General features: G+C 33.6%; 1 protein-coding gene across 10 annotated transcripts in view; it reads right to left on the bottom strand.

Moving 5' to 3' along the window:
- Positions 1-16,266, bottom strand: part of ADGRL2 (adhesion G protein-coupled receptor L2) — a 180,412-nt gene that overhangs the window by 139,131 nt on the left and 25,015 nt on the right. For all 10 annotated transcript variants that reach the window (XM_082613693.1, XM_082613688.1, XM_082613685.1 and 7 more), the window contains exon 2: positions 7,687-7,859. In XM_082613693.1, coding sequence (XP_082469819.1) covers positions 7,687-7,759 — 73 coding nt within the window. In that variant the 5' untranslated portion in view covers positions 7,760-7,859. The remainder of the gene's footprint in view (positions 1-7,686; positions 7,860-16,266) is intronic.

The following is a 16,266-nucleotide window of genomic DNA, read 5'->3' as shown; positions in this document are numbered from 1 at the left end:
GAGCTAAATGTCAAAAAGTAAGGAAAGAGGAAAAGGGGGGTAAATAAAGCAAATCAAGTAAAATATTGATAATTGTTAAATCTGTGACTAGTATTATTTTACGAAATTCTCTCTTCTGTTTGAAATTTTCATTAAAAAATCAGTATGAATTAAAAGGCAAACAAATACATTTTTCATAATAAAAATCACAAAAGGATATCATCAAAGGGTTTAAAAAATAAGAAAAGCTGTAACAACATAAACAGAAAAACTGGCAAAGGTAGTGAACAAAAAAATTCACATCACAATTACAAATGGCCAATAAGTAAATCCATAAAAAATGTTTTTGTCCTCACTATTATCTCCCAAATTACAAATTTAATTTATAATCAGATATCCTTTTTACCATATCTAAGTGTCAATTCTTTTAAAAATTTAAAATCAGTGCTGGTAAAGCATATAGATTGATACTTTCACACAGTAGTCAAAGAGAACACTGGTATAACTCTTCCAAAAAGCCAGTTTGGAAGATGCATACATGCCTGATATAATAATCAGAGTTCTAGAATTCCAGTCCCAGGAAACAACCAAATATGATGAAAAAGATTTATATAGATATTTATTTTACTTATACTTGAAAGAAATTAGGTTCAAATGGCCAACAGGTAGAGAGGGAGGATTAAGTCAGTTTTGACATATACATGATAAATTACAATGCAGCTGTTAAAATCTACTACCTAAATATATAATGACAGGGTAATACAAGTTATGATAATAAAGTGGAAAAAATCAGAATATAAAAGTATATGGAAATGAAGAACTTAATTTTGTTTTATACATTGTAACTTTGTTTTTATCATGTGTGTTGGGGAAAAAGAAGGAAATGTGGTTATATCAAGGTCTAGAATTATGAAAAATTTTAAATGCTTATCTTAATTTTCTTATTTTTTATCTTTTCTCATAAGAACGTATTACATTCAAAATCAGGAGGAGGGGAAAACTTTTAGGAAAAATAAACCCTCAAAGCAAGAACAATAGCAAACATAAAAGTCAAATTCAGGAGAGTACCATGCTGATAAGGAGGGATTATAAATGTTGTTTTTGCTTGCAGAAGCTCTTATATGGAATTCCCTTCTCAGCCTTACATTTTAGCCAAAAGATCCCAGGGCCGAGGCTAGATATTCTCCTGGAATCACTTCTGTCAAGTTGACAAAAGGAGTAAAAGAATAGGGTTGAAAGATGTCATGAGATATTCACTAATCCACATTGATGTCTAATACATGTAGACTGCACGGCTGTCATATGTCGTTCTGTCTTGCAGGATGTGAAAAGAAAATAAAGACTACCATAGGGTACCAAGCATATGTTTCAGTAAGACACTCCCTTAGTAATGTGGCAGATAAATAGTTCTTTGAGAACTACCAGTTCTACCTTAATACTCAGATGTGCTCACTCATTTGTATTATCTTATTCTCTAATACCACGACCTAGTATATAAAAAAGTGAAAAGGTACATTAATTCAAAAAACAAGGCAAGAGATTCATCACGATTGAAATTACTTAGTAAGGAGTAATGAACACAATTACCGTTCAGAAAAATTAAGGTGCTTTACATGTCTCCTGTGCTTTTAATTAAGCCACCTTTAATACACTATTGATTATTTCGAAATATAACAGTAATGGTGATAAATGTCTAATATGAATGTAAAATCAGTATTTCAAAAATTTACTTCTGTATGGACAAGTTTATGACCTCTTTACTTTTAGCAAATTACGTCATAATAGATTTATTAAATAAATATTTGATGCAGTCTTTTCTGTCAGAATATGGAGGTTTGCAAAACTTAAACAGCCAAGCAATACAGTGTTATTGAGGTCTGTGTATAACACACTGATTTATAACACTTTTATACCAGCAATAGACCTATTAGTGAATCAACAGAGATTATGGATAAGTCAACCTTTCTAAACACTGGAAAAAGAAGCAAAAGAGGATGAAATAGGGTGGGAAGTGGGAAGGAAAAGTGGGGAGAAGAAAAAAAATCAACAAGCAAGCACTAGAACTTAATCTCCATATATACTAAATATGGCATAATTTAACACTGAATATTGGTATCTAAAATGACAAAAGTATACTCCAAATTAACTTTTTTTAAAGATGCCAGGGTATCCAATAAGTTTAATCTTATTTTTTTTCAATTTTGAGTCATAATCAGAACTCAAATAACTTGCTCTTAAATCCTGGTAGGAGTACTATAAGGCATTTGGTTTTTACAAGATCAGAAGCAATGTCATAGAATATGTAAGTGACATTAATATTTATATTTTTGAAAATGAATTACATCAGTACCTATGCAGAAGAACGCCTGCTGCGATCAAACTACATTGCACTCATATAACACAATAAAGAATATTTAGTGTCCTAAGAGCAATATAGTTAGGTACTTTCTTAAGGAATAAAATCACATTAATCTGCACTAAAAATATAAATAAAATCATTGAAAAAATGCTTTGTTTTAAATCAATGTTAATTTACATAATTTGCAAATTTAAAAAATAAGGTTACATTTGCCTGCAGCAAACACAGATATACCGTACAATTCCTATTAATTTAATGGGAGTTGTGACCCCCATTAAGTTTAATAGGAGTCATACGGCCAAATCCCCATGTACCTTGCTGAAAATTTACCTCCTAGCTTTAAACTAATCAAATAATCTGAAATGAACAAAAGTAGTCAATTCTGCTACACTGGGAAATGTAAAGTCCCTACGGTAAAGTCAATTCAGCATTTTGATGGCAATGGCCACGTAGTTAATCCCAACAAGAAAACGAACAAGGTTGTAACAGTGAGAAGAGACAAACTGAAGCAAGGGTGGTTTAGGAGCGCTGAAAACATTTACCCATCACAGAAAATACGTTCTGTTTTTTCCAATGTGGAGTCAATTTTCCAATTGTTTTCTTTCTTAGTACAATGTCTAAAAAGAGCAAAAAAAAAAAAAAAAAAATCCCTTTTTTTTTTTTTTTTTTTTTTTTTTGCGGTATGCGGGCCTCTCACTGCTGTGGCCTCTCCCGCTGCGGAGCACAGGCTCCGGACGCGCAGGCTCAGCGGCCATGGCTCACGGGCCCAGCCGCTCCGCGGCATGCGGGATCCTCCCGGACCGGGGCATGAACCCGTGTCCCCTGCATTGGCAGGCGGACTCTCAACCACTGCACCACCAGGGAAGCCCAAAAATCCCTTTTTGAAGCCTAAAATTATGCCCAAGGAGCCTGATCAGACGGATAAAGAGCCATGTGAAAAGGTATAGATAACTGGTTACAACTTCTGAATCACAGTGAATTAAATCATAATTTTTTCTGGAAAAACTTTTAAAAAGTTACTTTATAGCCACAGCCATGCAACCACATACCTCACCTCAACTACCCACACACCAGATTACAGTGGTTCTTAAGTGTGATGCTGAGCAACATCAGTCTCATCCCAGAAATTTTTCAGAAATGCAAATGCTTGGGCCCCACCCCAGACCTTCTAGGTGATTCTTATGCTCAAGTTTGAGAACTACTGCAATACTTTATTTCACATCCATGCTGTTCTCTCTCCGTTGGTTTTTTCTCCACCATGCTCACCACTGTCTTTACCTAGCTTGTGCAGCTCATACTGAGATTCAGCTCAAGAATCATCATCACTTCAGGCTGGAAGCATTTCTTGACACACACCCAATGCTTCTGGAGTATCACCCATCATGGCACTTATCACCCTGTTATTACAACTGTTTACTGTCCCTCTACCAACTATTAAGACCACGACCCTCTTCAAAGATTTATGCCATTCAGTGACGGATATAGAATAAGTGCTTACCATAAGCCAGGCATTGTTCGAGGCATTTGCATGTTGATGAACAACAAAAAAGATTCTTGCCCTTGTGAAGGTGACATTCTGTGTGTGTGTGTGTGTGTGTGTGTATAAATATAAATTCTGTACATTTTATTACATGTATGCATCAATAAAAGAATGAAAGATAAAAAGAATAAATATAGGTCTGAATTATTCTAATCTTTCTTAAGTTTAACCTTGGAGAACGAAGTTACTATTCCTTCCACTAAATAAATTATAGACCATTCTGAAAAAAATATTTATAGGCCGAAACAGGTTTTTTAAATTCATAAGTGACCCCTAGATCTACTATTTTCCTGCCACTCAACTAGCAAAAAGACCCTACAGCCAAACATCATTTTTTACTAAGACATAATTAACACAAAAATCATTGTAAAATGTGCTTAGAGAATTTAAAAGTACAGTAAAAACTGCTAAGATACTATTCCTACAGCTATGTTCTTAAATTTTCTTGATGTATATAAATAAATATGTAAAGCTGTATCTATGTGGCATTTTTACCTGGCATAATACTTTCTTTGAAATAAGGATAAGCAATAATGTAATTCAAGTTAATTAACTAAAATTTCGACTAACGAAATCTAATTACATACTCACTGCATAAAGAATTCAACCTGAAATCCATATTACCTACTTCGCTGAAGAACTGCTATTATTTGTAACTTGTCACTTGAGCAAGCCTTCATATATCTGACTTATGCTGGCCAGGGCTCCATTATATAGCATAATTTAATTCTCTAGGACACAAAAATTCAATTTACTTTCCTACTTACTGATACATGTTTCCACAGTGGGTTACTTGGCTTGTAAAAATTGGCCAAAAGAATCAAAGCACCCCAGTTTCTCAACAAAACTGATTTTTAAAGGGCTTGATGTTAGTCCTCTAAGAGCAAAATAAATTCTAAAAAAACTTACAAAATATTGTGAAAGTTTGGTCTTTTATAATCATTTTTTATTTGAAAATTCTAAACATAATTTTCAAAAAAACACAGGAGAGACTTTAAGAATAATTAAAACATTGCTCCTACTTTGCAAAAAACAGTAAATTGTAACGGGTAAGACTTTATTCTTAAACACTCATTGACAGAAATGGAGAAGATAAGCTAATTCTAACAATTAAACCTTTATATAATTAGCTCTTACCATGGTAAAACTTAAAAAAAAAATGCTTAGTGATTTGCTCTTTAACATGCACACAAAACATGACATATTTATAATGTTTGCCTGGACTTAGAACAAATACATAATTCCTCCTTGCATGTATGGAAATTTACCTCTCATATATACAGATGTAAAACAAATCCAAAATTATGTTAAGCCTTTAAAATCATACACTAAGGTAAAACACTACTGTAAACAGGAGAAAAGAAAGCTCTGAAAAGGAAGGCACGTCCATGGCTGAATACAATACACAGGCTTGTTTCGTTTAAAAACAAAATCTTATTTAATTGCTACTACTTAAAAATCTAACGACTGGTTTCTATTGGAAGTCAGAAGACCGACAAAACCAGGCTAAACACTGGAAAGGCAACCATGGTTCCTCCAGCAAGCACTTTCCTGCTCGCTGCAGACCTTCACTGGCCTGCTACACTCAAGTTACTTTGCCTGCTTGGCCAAATAGGTAGGTATTTGAGGTTTTGACCCCTGCACAAGACCACAAGCTCCTGAAGAGCAGGACCTGTGCCTTGTGCATTTTTGAACCCCAAGCACCTGGCTCACTTTAGTCACTCAATAAATGAGGAAGAAGGGAGGAAACCATCTAGAAAACCTTATCTGAGCTTACCGGCAAAGATCCAGGAGATGATAAAAAAAAGTGCTCATAGCTAAAAGATTTGAAAAGGTAACAATCATGTAAGGGCCCTGAAGAAACTTAATGGTTGAATAATTAAATTTATATCTTCTTTCCTGTGCTCTCCTACCCAACTTTGATTGGTTTTCTCTATAGGTGTTCACAAAGCATGATCTGCTTGCTGGCAATAAAGGACTATCATGTCGCGTAAAACTTTTCTAAGACAAAACCACGTGACGCTGGATCAATGTTCTAACAGTGAAGTGCACAGTAACTCTGTATACCCTCACAGTTAGTAGTGTGGGTTCGTCCTAGGTTCTTTTTACCTGTAGGAGGGAACTGCTTCAAAAGCAACACCCCCTGGCCTGATGTGCCAAAAATGAAATTTCTCTTAACAGCAGATATGCATCCTGACCTGATAGGCGACACTAGAAATAAAACTGCAGTATCTCGTGAAAAAGTCTCTGGTTTGCTAGCCCCTTGCTGAGTTAAGCTACTGTGCGAGCAAAGTAGTCTCTACCTTGATTGGAAAATTTTTTATTATGTGGACTAATGAGCCATTGATCTACACCTGGAATCTTTTTAAATGTATAAAAGCATTCAAACATAACAGCAGGAATTCAGTTAGTTTTTCCCTCCAAAAAAACAGATGCAGAATTATAGACTATACACAAGATTTTCATAACAATCCAAGCCAGAGATTCATATTATTAACTCAGTTTCTGCTCGTTGTTTATCATTACAGTACTATTCATTCAGACATTACATTTTAATGTCAGATTTGATGTATCTTTCAATTCTGATGCAAAGAGCAATATCTTCTGAAAATAAAATATTAACCCGTTTGTAACTTTCATGTGTGACAAATCCAAGTGAGCGTTATTTACTTTCTGAATACAGAAGTTCTTATGTTAAAATTTTTCTCAACTTGTTATTTATCTGAATTATATTAAGTTATGTCAATATATTGAAAGTAGGGGACTGGGACAGCAAGGAGAAGTGATGAAACGTAATTTTGGAACAAGCAATTCAAATAGAATTCTTTCGGAAAAATGTTAACATTTTGAAGCTTATTACAAAGACATTAGAATAATAAGCTTCTATCTATTAGTTGACAGTATGCCTTTTTTTCCATCTCCGATTTTATTAATAGGTATAAATGGGATCATTTAAAAGTACATATATCGCCAATTTAAAAATTCCAAGACATTTTCTTCAAGAATATTTAATTGTGACCAAAAAATCCATTATATTTTACATGCATTTCTCTGAGATTTTGCATTCTTTCACAGATTTTACAAGTTTAATATAATTTCATGCAATGACTGCCACTACCAACTAGCTGTAAAATTAACACATCTTAGCCCCACATTAACTTCTGACCTGCTCTGTAAAAAGCACCTGGAAGGGTGTTATTTTCACATGGAAATAACATGTAAGACTAAAGAAATAATGGATACCAGAAAATCCATATAGTAATTACGGTTTCAACTATTTCATTAACCTTCTAAAGTGTCTTTACTTCCTTAAGAATCAGGTCTGTCTTCAAAAAAGATAACATTAGAAAGGAAGCACTACAAAAAATAACTTTTTCCAGAAAATATAAAAAAATTTTATTTAGAAGTTTTAGAACAATGACCACACTTAAGAAGCACACAAAACTAAAGATGAAATCAAAGAGTTGCCACAAAATATTTTCAATTTTACTGGCATAAATTCAGTCAATAAATAACATATATACCAAAGCAAAGCTTTCATTTAGTTCTCTCAGGATTATTTACAATGATTATATTTACAAATGTATGTAAAATATAAATTCAGATTTCTATCACTTTCTATAATATATAGCTGTGTAATGAAAATAATTCAACCACCAGAAAAAGAATATGACATTCAGGAAATCTTTTTAACACTTAATTCTAAAATAATAAAAAATACTCATTCGAGCCACTTCTACATAACAAAAAGATTGCATAGTTTAAGTTCTCCTGAACTTAAAAAATAAAATTTAAACTGTTACCTTACCTTCTGTATTCGGTAAGAAGCTGATTATAATGATAAACCACAGGCTTCGCATTCTGCAACCAGAAGACACCATTATTGATCCCTTTAAATATTTTCTTTGTATTCCTTAATGAATCTAGTTATAAATGTCCAGCTTCATCGAACCCAGCAGTCTGCATCATTGATCCTCATATCTGAAAAACAAACAAATCCATCATTTACTCTATGGTCCTGCAATGTCACAAAAGATGAAAAAATAATAATAACAACAACTCCTCTCTTTCCCTCCTTTCCTCCCTCCTTCTCCTAAGTATAAAAGAAAGGGCATATGTTTTGATTCTGTATGCAACAGGAAGTTGCTCCTATACACTGGATATCTGAGCTTTGCATTCTGGAAACAATCAAAACCTCCCAAAATTAAAGGTAATCAGAACATATGAGTTCACATAATAGTTATATAATTCCCAAAGATAAATTTTTCTTTGAAAAGATTAAAAAGTTATTCTAGAATAATATATCTGCCTTTCAATGCCATGTATTAGTCATTTTATCAAAGTACTAGCTTTGGTACACAATACCTCCAACAAAATTTCATACATACATACACTTTCTTTGTTTCTAGTGATGGTAACAGCTGTATTATCTACTCTTTCATCCTGTTACCTTGCAAAGTACATTACAGATATAATGAAACAGTTTATTTTTCTATTCAAGGGTGTATAATTTTTAATATATGGTTGTACTTTATATCATAATGGCATTCCAAACACCACATAGCAAACTGTTATTTATCTGACTACTAGTTATTCATAAAGGGAGCAGTTTAATAAAATGATTGCTCTTAACTATTTCATTTTAAACTTTTAGATTTTCATATATCAGTTTTTCTTACAGCAAAACTTAGTAAGATCAAACCCATATCCTTGAGTAGTTTAGTCCATCCACTGGACAAAAATAAAACCGCAGACCATGATGATTATATCTCCAAGGTTGCATCACTATTTTTAAAAAACCAAGGGAGGGATGGCAAAGAATATAAAAACCAAGAGCCAAGTTTAATTCTGACTAGCCCTTAAGGACACCGTTCTTCAAATGCAGAGGATACAAAAACTTCAGAAGTGATTTAATCAGCATTTCTAAGTTCCCAGGATCACGTGAAACCAGGTTATTTGCTGGGTTCTACTGAAGTGTTTTACTGCTTTCTGGGGTAGCATGAGGAATCAAAGAGTAAATACCAGCCTTACAATACACATACTATGAAGCCAGTTCCAAAATATATACAGCCTCCTGATCTAGTTTCTGAGGGTAAAGAAATTACAAATTCTTCCTTTAAAGTTTCCCCATGCTATCCTTAACCTGGTGCAAATAAAGAGTTTTTTTTAAGTGGAGCACTGAAATTTACATGAGGTTGTGTATATAACTCAAATCAAATGAACTCTTACATAATTTAGATGCTATCACTAAAGCATAAAGAAAATTTAGATAACCAAATTTCCCTAGATAACTTTGAGTTCTCTATTTCACATTATCTGAGCTACTCTGCATTTGCTACATTCTTAATGCATCATATGTGATTCTATTAGTAGGTCACTATATTCTGCTATCACTTCCCTACAATGTAACTTCAATGGAAAAGGGGTCAGATGCTAAATGGTTTGGAACACATGCTACAAAGTCACTATCTTGCTTCACCAACAAACACACAGAAAGAAGGTAAAAAAATTAATCTGAAGTCATTATCTAGTGTTTAAATATAAAGACCCATAAAACCACAAAAGGAACTGGCAAGATATTTTTGTCATAAGAAGTTTATTTTATCATGCCTATAGTTTCTGAGATAAAACTGCTTCCATATACACCTCCATGATCCATAACCAGCCCAGCTTTTTTAGCTCCCTCTGAAACCTGTGAAGACAATTAGGTATCATAATGAGGGAATCAGAATTGGCATTACCAAGTTCTAAGAACACCTCAGATGTTCTTAGAAATAAAACAAAAACAAAGGGAAAAGCAAGCTTCCTCCTCTGCATGCCAAAAATATAAAAAGAAGAATGATACATCAAAAATTAATCTGACAGAGGAGACACATGGCACACAACCCTGAAAAACTGGCTGGCTCTCTACTCATTTTTCACTCTGAGCTCCCAAAGACTATTCAAAAGACGAAACCAAATGTAAACCTTCCATTTACAACTGCTGTGCAAAGTACCTGCCTTAAAACTGCAAGCTATTTTATATAAAGCACAGAGAGAAGTCAGATAATTTCATGGCCTGTCATATCAAAAAGGCTAATCAGTGAACAATTTCTTACTTCCCACAGACTGGTCAATGATTGGCTCAAGCAATTAGAATAATTTTAATCTGTGGAAGAGGTGCATTAATTTTACTTGTAGTAATTAAGTCAGACTTTGGAATGCTCCCGATTTAAGCAAAGTATCCTGACTACCCAGGTTTTGGTTGTAATGGGTACTCTCATTTCAATGAACTAATGTATACAGGCTGCGTGCCCACATGCACAACCCTTGAACACATTTCCACTTTCTTAAAGCGATCCAAGATCGGTCTGTCTTTGGTCATCCGCTATTTGAAAGAGTCCTTGTTTGTGGGAAGAAAGAGAAGGAAGAAATCAGGGACTGACGACTGCCTCGTAAGAAACAGCTGCCAAGATAGGAAAACCTCTGTTAGTGAAGGGAAAAGGAGGAGGAAACCACACAACCCAGACCTCTTTTGTGGTCTCTGGCCAGGATAGAATATTTTATGAACTGATTTTAACTATACGCTGTAGTCAACTATGAGACTTAGTATAAATAATTGTTTCTAACAAACAGAAAGAGATTCTGGAATGTAATAAAATCATGGCTTCTTTCGCCCAGATAAAGCTTAAGTCCATCCATCTGTCTATGCAATGAGTAAAAGAATATCAAATTTATTTTTCTCATTCTACTATCTACATCCAATCACTTCACATCAAATAAAATTATTTTCTAAAGTTCAAGTTTTAAATGCAATTTTGAAAACAGTCAAAAGATTTTACTGCTGTGATCCAAATTAAAAACAACCTTCCATTAAAAAATTTAATGAAAACTGAAATACTTAGCAGACCATAATCAGCTAAGGATAGAATGAATAAATAATCAAACATGGTGAAACTAATCCCAAGAAAACATTGCTCCTAAATCAAACTGGAGCCACAAGACACTCACTGGCATAGATGTAGCCAACAGACTCTATATAACTACCTGCAAAATGAAGCTCAGTAAAAGTGTCTCACAATGCAAAACAAGAACAAAAACATGGAACAAAACCAGAAAAGGGCTATTAAACTTTCTTTCAACAAACAGAAAAGATTAAGTGATTCCCCATATTAAAAACCAGTTTGTCCTTAGATTTTTAGAAAAACTTCCCAAGAACTTCAGGGAAAAATTGGGAGGGTAAAGGCACAGATGAAACCCCACATAATGCTAAGTAACAGTTCATTGCTTAATAAAAACTGAAACAGAACACTTTTACTAAAAACTACAAATGACTATTTCTTTTCTTATCCTTCAAATAAGGGGATTCAAACTATTTCATCCTAACCTTGTTTCTATAACCACCTGCCATTGTCTACCAAACCTCTGTCAAGATTTTTTTTTTAGAGTAAGTATCCTATTACTCTGTCATGTAAAAAGTCAATTAATGCATCATTAATACTAAACCTTCCAAAGCTGAACAACGACTTCCAGGAACATGCCTCAGCACTGTTTATATCCCAACAGTCCTCAATGTTTTATACACTACTTACAATATACAGTTAGATGTAGCCTTTCGGACAGTAACCTGCTTATATTAGTTGCATTAAACATCCCATGCCTTAAACTGTCAGCAAAATTAAGAAACCATTACTAATCAGTTTTAATATTTGTGTATTTATGTTACATTACTAAGAAATCACATTTAACCTTATATATGATGATATCTGTCTAGCAAAAATAGAAAAAAAATAAAACCCATTTGAAAAGCATCAGTGAAAGAAGTAGGATACAGCATGCTTCAAATTAATGAGAAAAAGATAATTTGATTTTTTCTAAAAATGGTTAACTGAGTTGATATTCTACTAAGTGCAAAGACACTAAAATTCATATCTAAAGCTTTATCTTTGATTTCTACTCATGGACACTGAACTACTGTGAATACCGGATATTACGCCCAAACAACCATAAGTATGAGAACCGGAAAGGCAAAGAGCTATATTAAGGAGGAAACCTACCAAAGTTACCCATCCTTGTTACTATGCACTAATGCTGTATAAAATGAAACATTCACGCTTTGTGCAAGCCTACAATTCTATGCACTAAGTGTATGTCAATTTTAAATGAGAGCTAAAGACAGCTGTACAAAATCAGTCTTTCTGATCTAATTTGTGCTATAAAATTATAATCACTATGGGACAGAATTTACTAACTAAAGAAAGCTGCTTTTCTATGTTTTACCAAAACAACAATAGCAACAACAGGATGATACTAACCCCACTCTGCCCCCACTGCAAAGGTTTAGAAAATAAAAAATAAATTGCAAAATTTCCCCTTCTTGTTAACAAGTTGATGTTGAAAACATCAACACCCTTGGGATTTTTCTTTCAGTAAGTTGCCTAAGTAAACCCTTGCTATCACTAATCAGAAAGCCTTTTTTAGCTCCAGACATGCGTTGGAGTTTATTTTCTTTCCCTTCACGAAGATAGGGCTGGGGTTGGAAATGCTAATAGCGATTTTAAAACCACGTGGCCAACTACTAGTCGCCACCCTCTTTCTGTTTCATTTCTGCAGATATTGGTATCAAATAGAGAGTACTTTAATTACACCATTTATACTAAAGTCCCCTTAACATTCATTTTTGATCTTACCCTTTATTGAAACTTCTTCATCATTGTGAAGGTATAAATTCTCCTGTGAGAGGACTTAGAGGAGGAGTAGAATGGAGAAGAGTTCAGGAATGCTCCCAGTAAATTATATCTGCTATCTGCTATGATATCTAGGAGTCATGCTGAGCATGCAAAAGAGGCTTGTAGCTGTGGACTCTGGAGGCACAATGAAGGGCAGTCTGCCATTCTCTTCATTAAAATGCTTCCAGTTGAAATAATAAAAACGAATGGCTATCATTTTCAAACCAACATAGGGGACATTTTATGACTGAATATAAAGCTGCAAATGAAGTTTCAAAAGAAAAGGAAAAAAACGAAGCTACATGCCCAGTTCAAAATATTACGTTATATAACATGAAAGTTGGTGGCATCCCCAACTTTTATATCATAAAAAATCATAGATCCATTAGTTTAAAATATTTTGTATTTACTGTTAAATTACAATACACCTACAATGTAGAATTTAGTTTTTTTTTCCCATTTGGGGGAAAGGGCAAGCTATTTTTAAATAGCAGTCCTCTCCAAAGTTAAAACATTTTATTTCTTCTTAACTTTCTAATGGTCTAGAATTCTCGTGCAATATTTTTGAGTTGAATATAAATTATGGGTACCAAGGCCAAAAATATTTCCTGAGTACCTACTGCGCGTGAAATACTGTATCAGACACATATCACTAATCCTTAAAAGGTCAATATCATAAAGGTCAGAAGTCTGAGGTTCAGAAAAGTTAACTCCTTTACTGGAAGTTACTCAGCTAGCAGGCAGCAAAGCTTGAATTCCAATCAAGGCTAATTACAAGGACATTCTTTCTTAGTTGCCAAGTTATTCACTCAGCAAACATTTACTGAGGATCTATTACATGCTGTGTACTGAGGAACCCAAGAGACAAAACTCCTAACCCTCAGGGAGATAACATTCTAGCTAAAAAATAACCCTTTCTAAATAGAAAGCTACAATTGCCTGGCACAGTTAGGTACCTACAAAATGATAAAACTACACAGATAAACTAAATAGTTTACTTATATTATTCATGAAATCTTCACAACAACCTGACGAAATATAAATTATTATCCCCAATTTGCTTTAAAATGAGAATACCTAACCTGTACAAGGACAGTAAACAATAGCAGGGCTGGGATATAAGACCATGTTCTAAAACCACTATTGCCACGAATTAAGTAGTTCAGATAAGCCTACTCACTTTATGTGTTTTATTATCTTTCCTTTTGGAATAAAAAATAGAAATAGAACAAAGCCATTTTGGGATTATGAAAGTGATGAAATACTAAAAAAAATAATGAGTTGATTTTCAAAATGTTTACATGAGTAAAACTAACATCCCTTAGGTAATGATAGCTAAATGTTAACTTAATTTTTAGTATTTCCGGTTAAGCTATCTTAATTTTATTCATTTACAGTGCTATTTAAAGTGCTCACGATGTTATAAATTAACAAATTATTCCAGATGAATCTTATGAGCCAAAATACCTGAGAAGTTGCTTACAAGTCAAAATTATAAACCTAAGTATTTCCTCAAATATAATTAACAATGAATCTTAAGTCATGGAAAGAACATTTTAATGTCAACTTCTGTGATATTATGGTCTCTTCGCTGCTCAGGCAAATAGAGAAGAAAAAATCCAATGTTGCTCATGAGATGCAATCTTATCCTTGGCTCACTACACTGGATCCTTTGTTCATAAATCATTGTTACTAGCCATTCTTTGAATCAATATTCAGATTCCCTCTTGGTCTATATGTACAACCACTAAATGAAATAATAATGACCCAGGATCTGTCATATATTAGATCATCAATATCACCATCAGGAGTTTCTTAAAGGTAATGAGGTAATCTGAGTAAAATATGTCAAATGAACTTAAAAATGAAAAAGTAACTACAAAGAATATATGGTAAGAAGCTGAAAAAAATTTTCTGAAGTATATAGCACATTGCCTTTTGTAATCAATAAATGATAAAACTCAGCTGCAAGCTATGTCAATATATATAGTGTCATCTCAACTTGCAATTCTAAAATAAAATAAATAATATTAACGGTAAAATTGCATGTATGTCAGTTTAGGTCAATGACTATCTAGTGATTACATTCCAGATATTTTTGATATTGAGTACTGAAATGAGTGTTACCTATTCATTTATTATATTTACTTTATATACTGGCCCTGTGTTAGGCTCTAAAGGGATTATAAACAGATGAAGATATGACTGCCACTTTCAAAAAGTTAATAATCTTCTAAGGAGAATTAAATACATAAGAAAATGATTAAGACCCCAAATATGAATTAATAACTGTTAAACTCCCAAAAACGTAGTGATAATAAATATATTTTATACCAAAATAATGAAAGAAAAGAGAAATAAAAGCAGTTTATAGACCTGTGTTTCCCTTGAGATGTGTACTTAGGTCAACCAATATCATCTTAATGACAAGAGCCCAAGACTGAGATGAGGAACACAGTCTAGAATCCTGGTTTAACCTACCACTATGAGCGTTGGGACAAATCACAATCATCTAAGCCTCAAGTTCAGCAACTATATACAAGGATAGGAATACACAATAAATTAACTACTCCATTATTTTCTCAATTATTCCAATAACATGTTTATGGTCCTGATTCCATCTTAAGTAATACTAAAGGAGATTTTTAAGGGTTATTGCAATATGTCTCACTAAAAGCTTGTCTTTTATCAAAATATCTCTCAGCAATTACTTTAAAAAGTCAGAGTTTTAAAATTACATCTAAAAGAGTTGCTATTACAAAACACATTTTTTGAAACCTACTTACAGATTACATTACAGATTATTACATCGGCAGCCATAATACAATAACCTGAGACTCATTCAGCTCACATATTTCACACTCCGCCTTTGTGGGAAAACACACATGATCAAACAGCAAGACAACATGCTTTTTCCAGAAAAAGCAAGTTCCTGTGCCTTAGCCCACATTAGTCTCCATTAAGCCCTACATTCCATACCATACACTCTGTGTCTACAAGCAAAACTCAAAATAACAGTATTTAATTGAGTGGTAAAGAAAACGTATGTATCAATTATTTCTGAAAATTAACTTAATGAACAACATTAGAAATAAAGTTTCAGTTTAAGTGAATGAACAAGAACAGACTCTTACTTCCAGTGTTCGACTGATATTCTATGTGGTCAGCATATCTGATTCCCCTAAAGAGCATTAGAAGACATATGGGAAGGCAAGAAAAATGTTTACAGATATTTAAAAACATAATGGACTGAGTCATTTTTAATGATTGCTAAATGTTAAAAAAATTTAAAACTTTAGTTCATTAAAAACTTAAACTATAACATGTTTTATGTCTAGTGCTTCTTAACTAGTGACTCATGGAGTGAGGGAGGTATGTGGTTTTTAGAAAAGGGATTTTCAACATTAAAATAATTTTATAACCTCTATTAAAATTTCAAGGACTTCTCTGGTGGCTCAGTTGTTAAGAATCTGCCTGCCAATGTAGGGGACATGGGTTCGAGCCCTGGTCCAGGAAGATCCCACATGCCACACAGCAACTAAGCCCGTGTGCCACAACTACTGAGCCAGCGCTCTAGAGCCCATGAGCCACAACTACTGAGCCTGTGCACAACTACTAAGCCCATGTGCCACAACAACTGAAGCCCGCGTGCCTACAGCCCGTGCTCCACAACAAGAGAA

The sequence above is a fragment of the Mesoplodon mirus genome, assembly GCF_964341445.2.
Source record: "Mesoplodon mirus genome assembly, chromosome: 3".
In the NCBI taxonomy this organism is placed as follows: domain Eukaryota; kingdom Metazoa; phylum Chordata; class Mammalia; order Artiodactyla; family Ziphiidae; genus Mesoplodon; species Mesoplodon mirus.
This window is presented reverse-complemented; position numbering and strand designations above follow the sequence as displayed.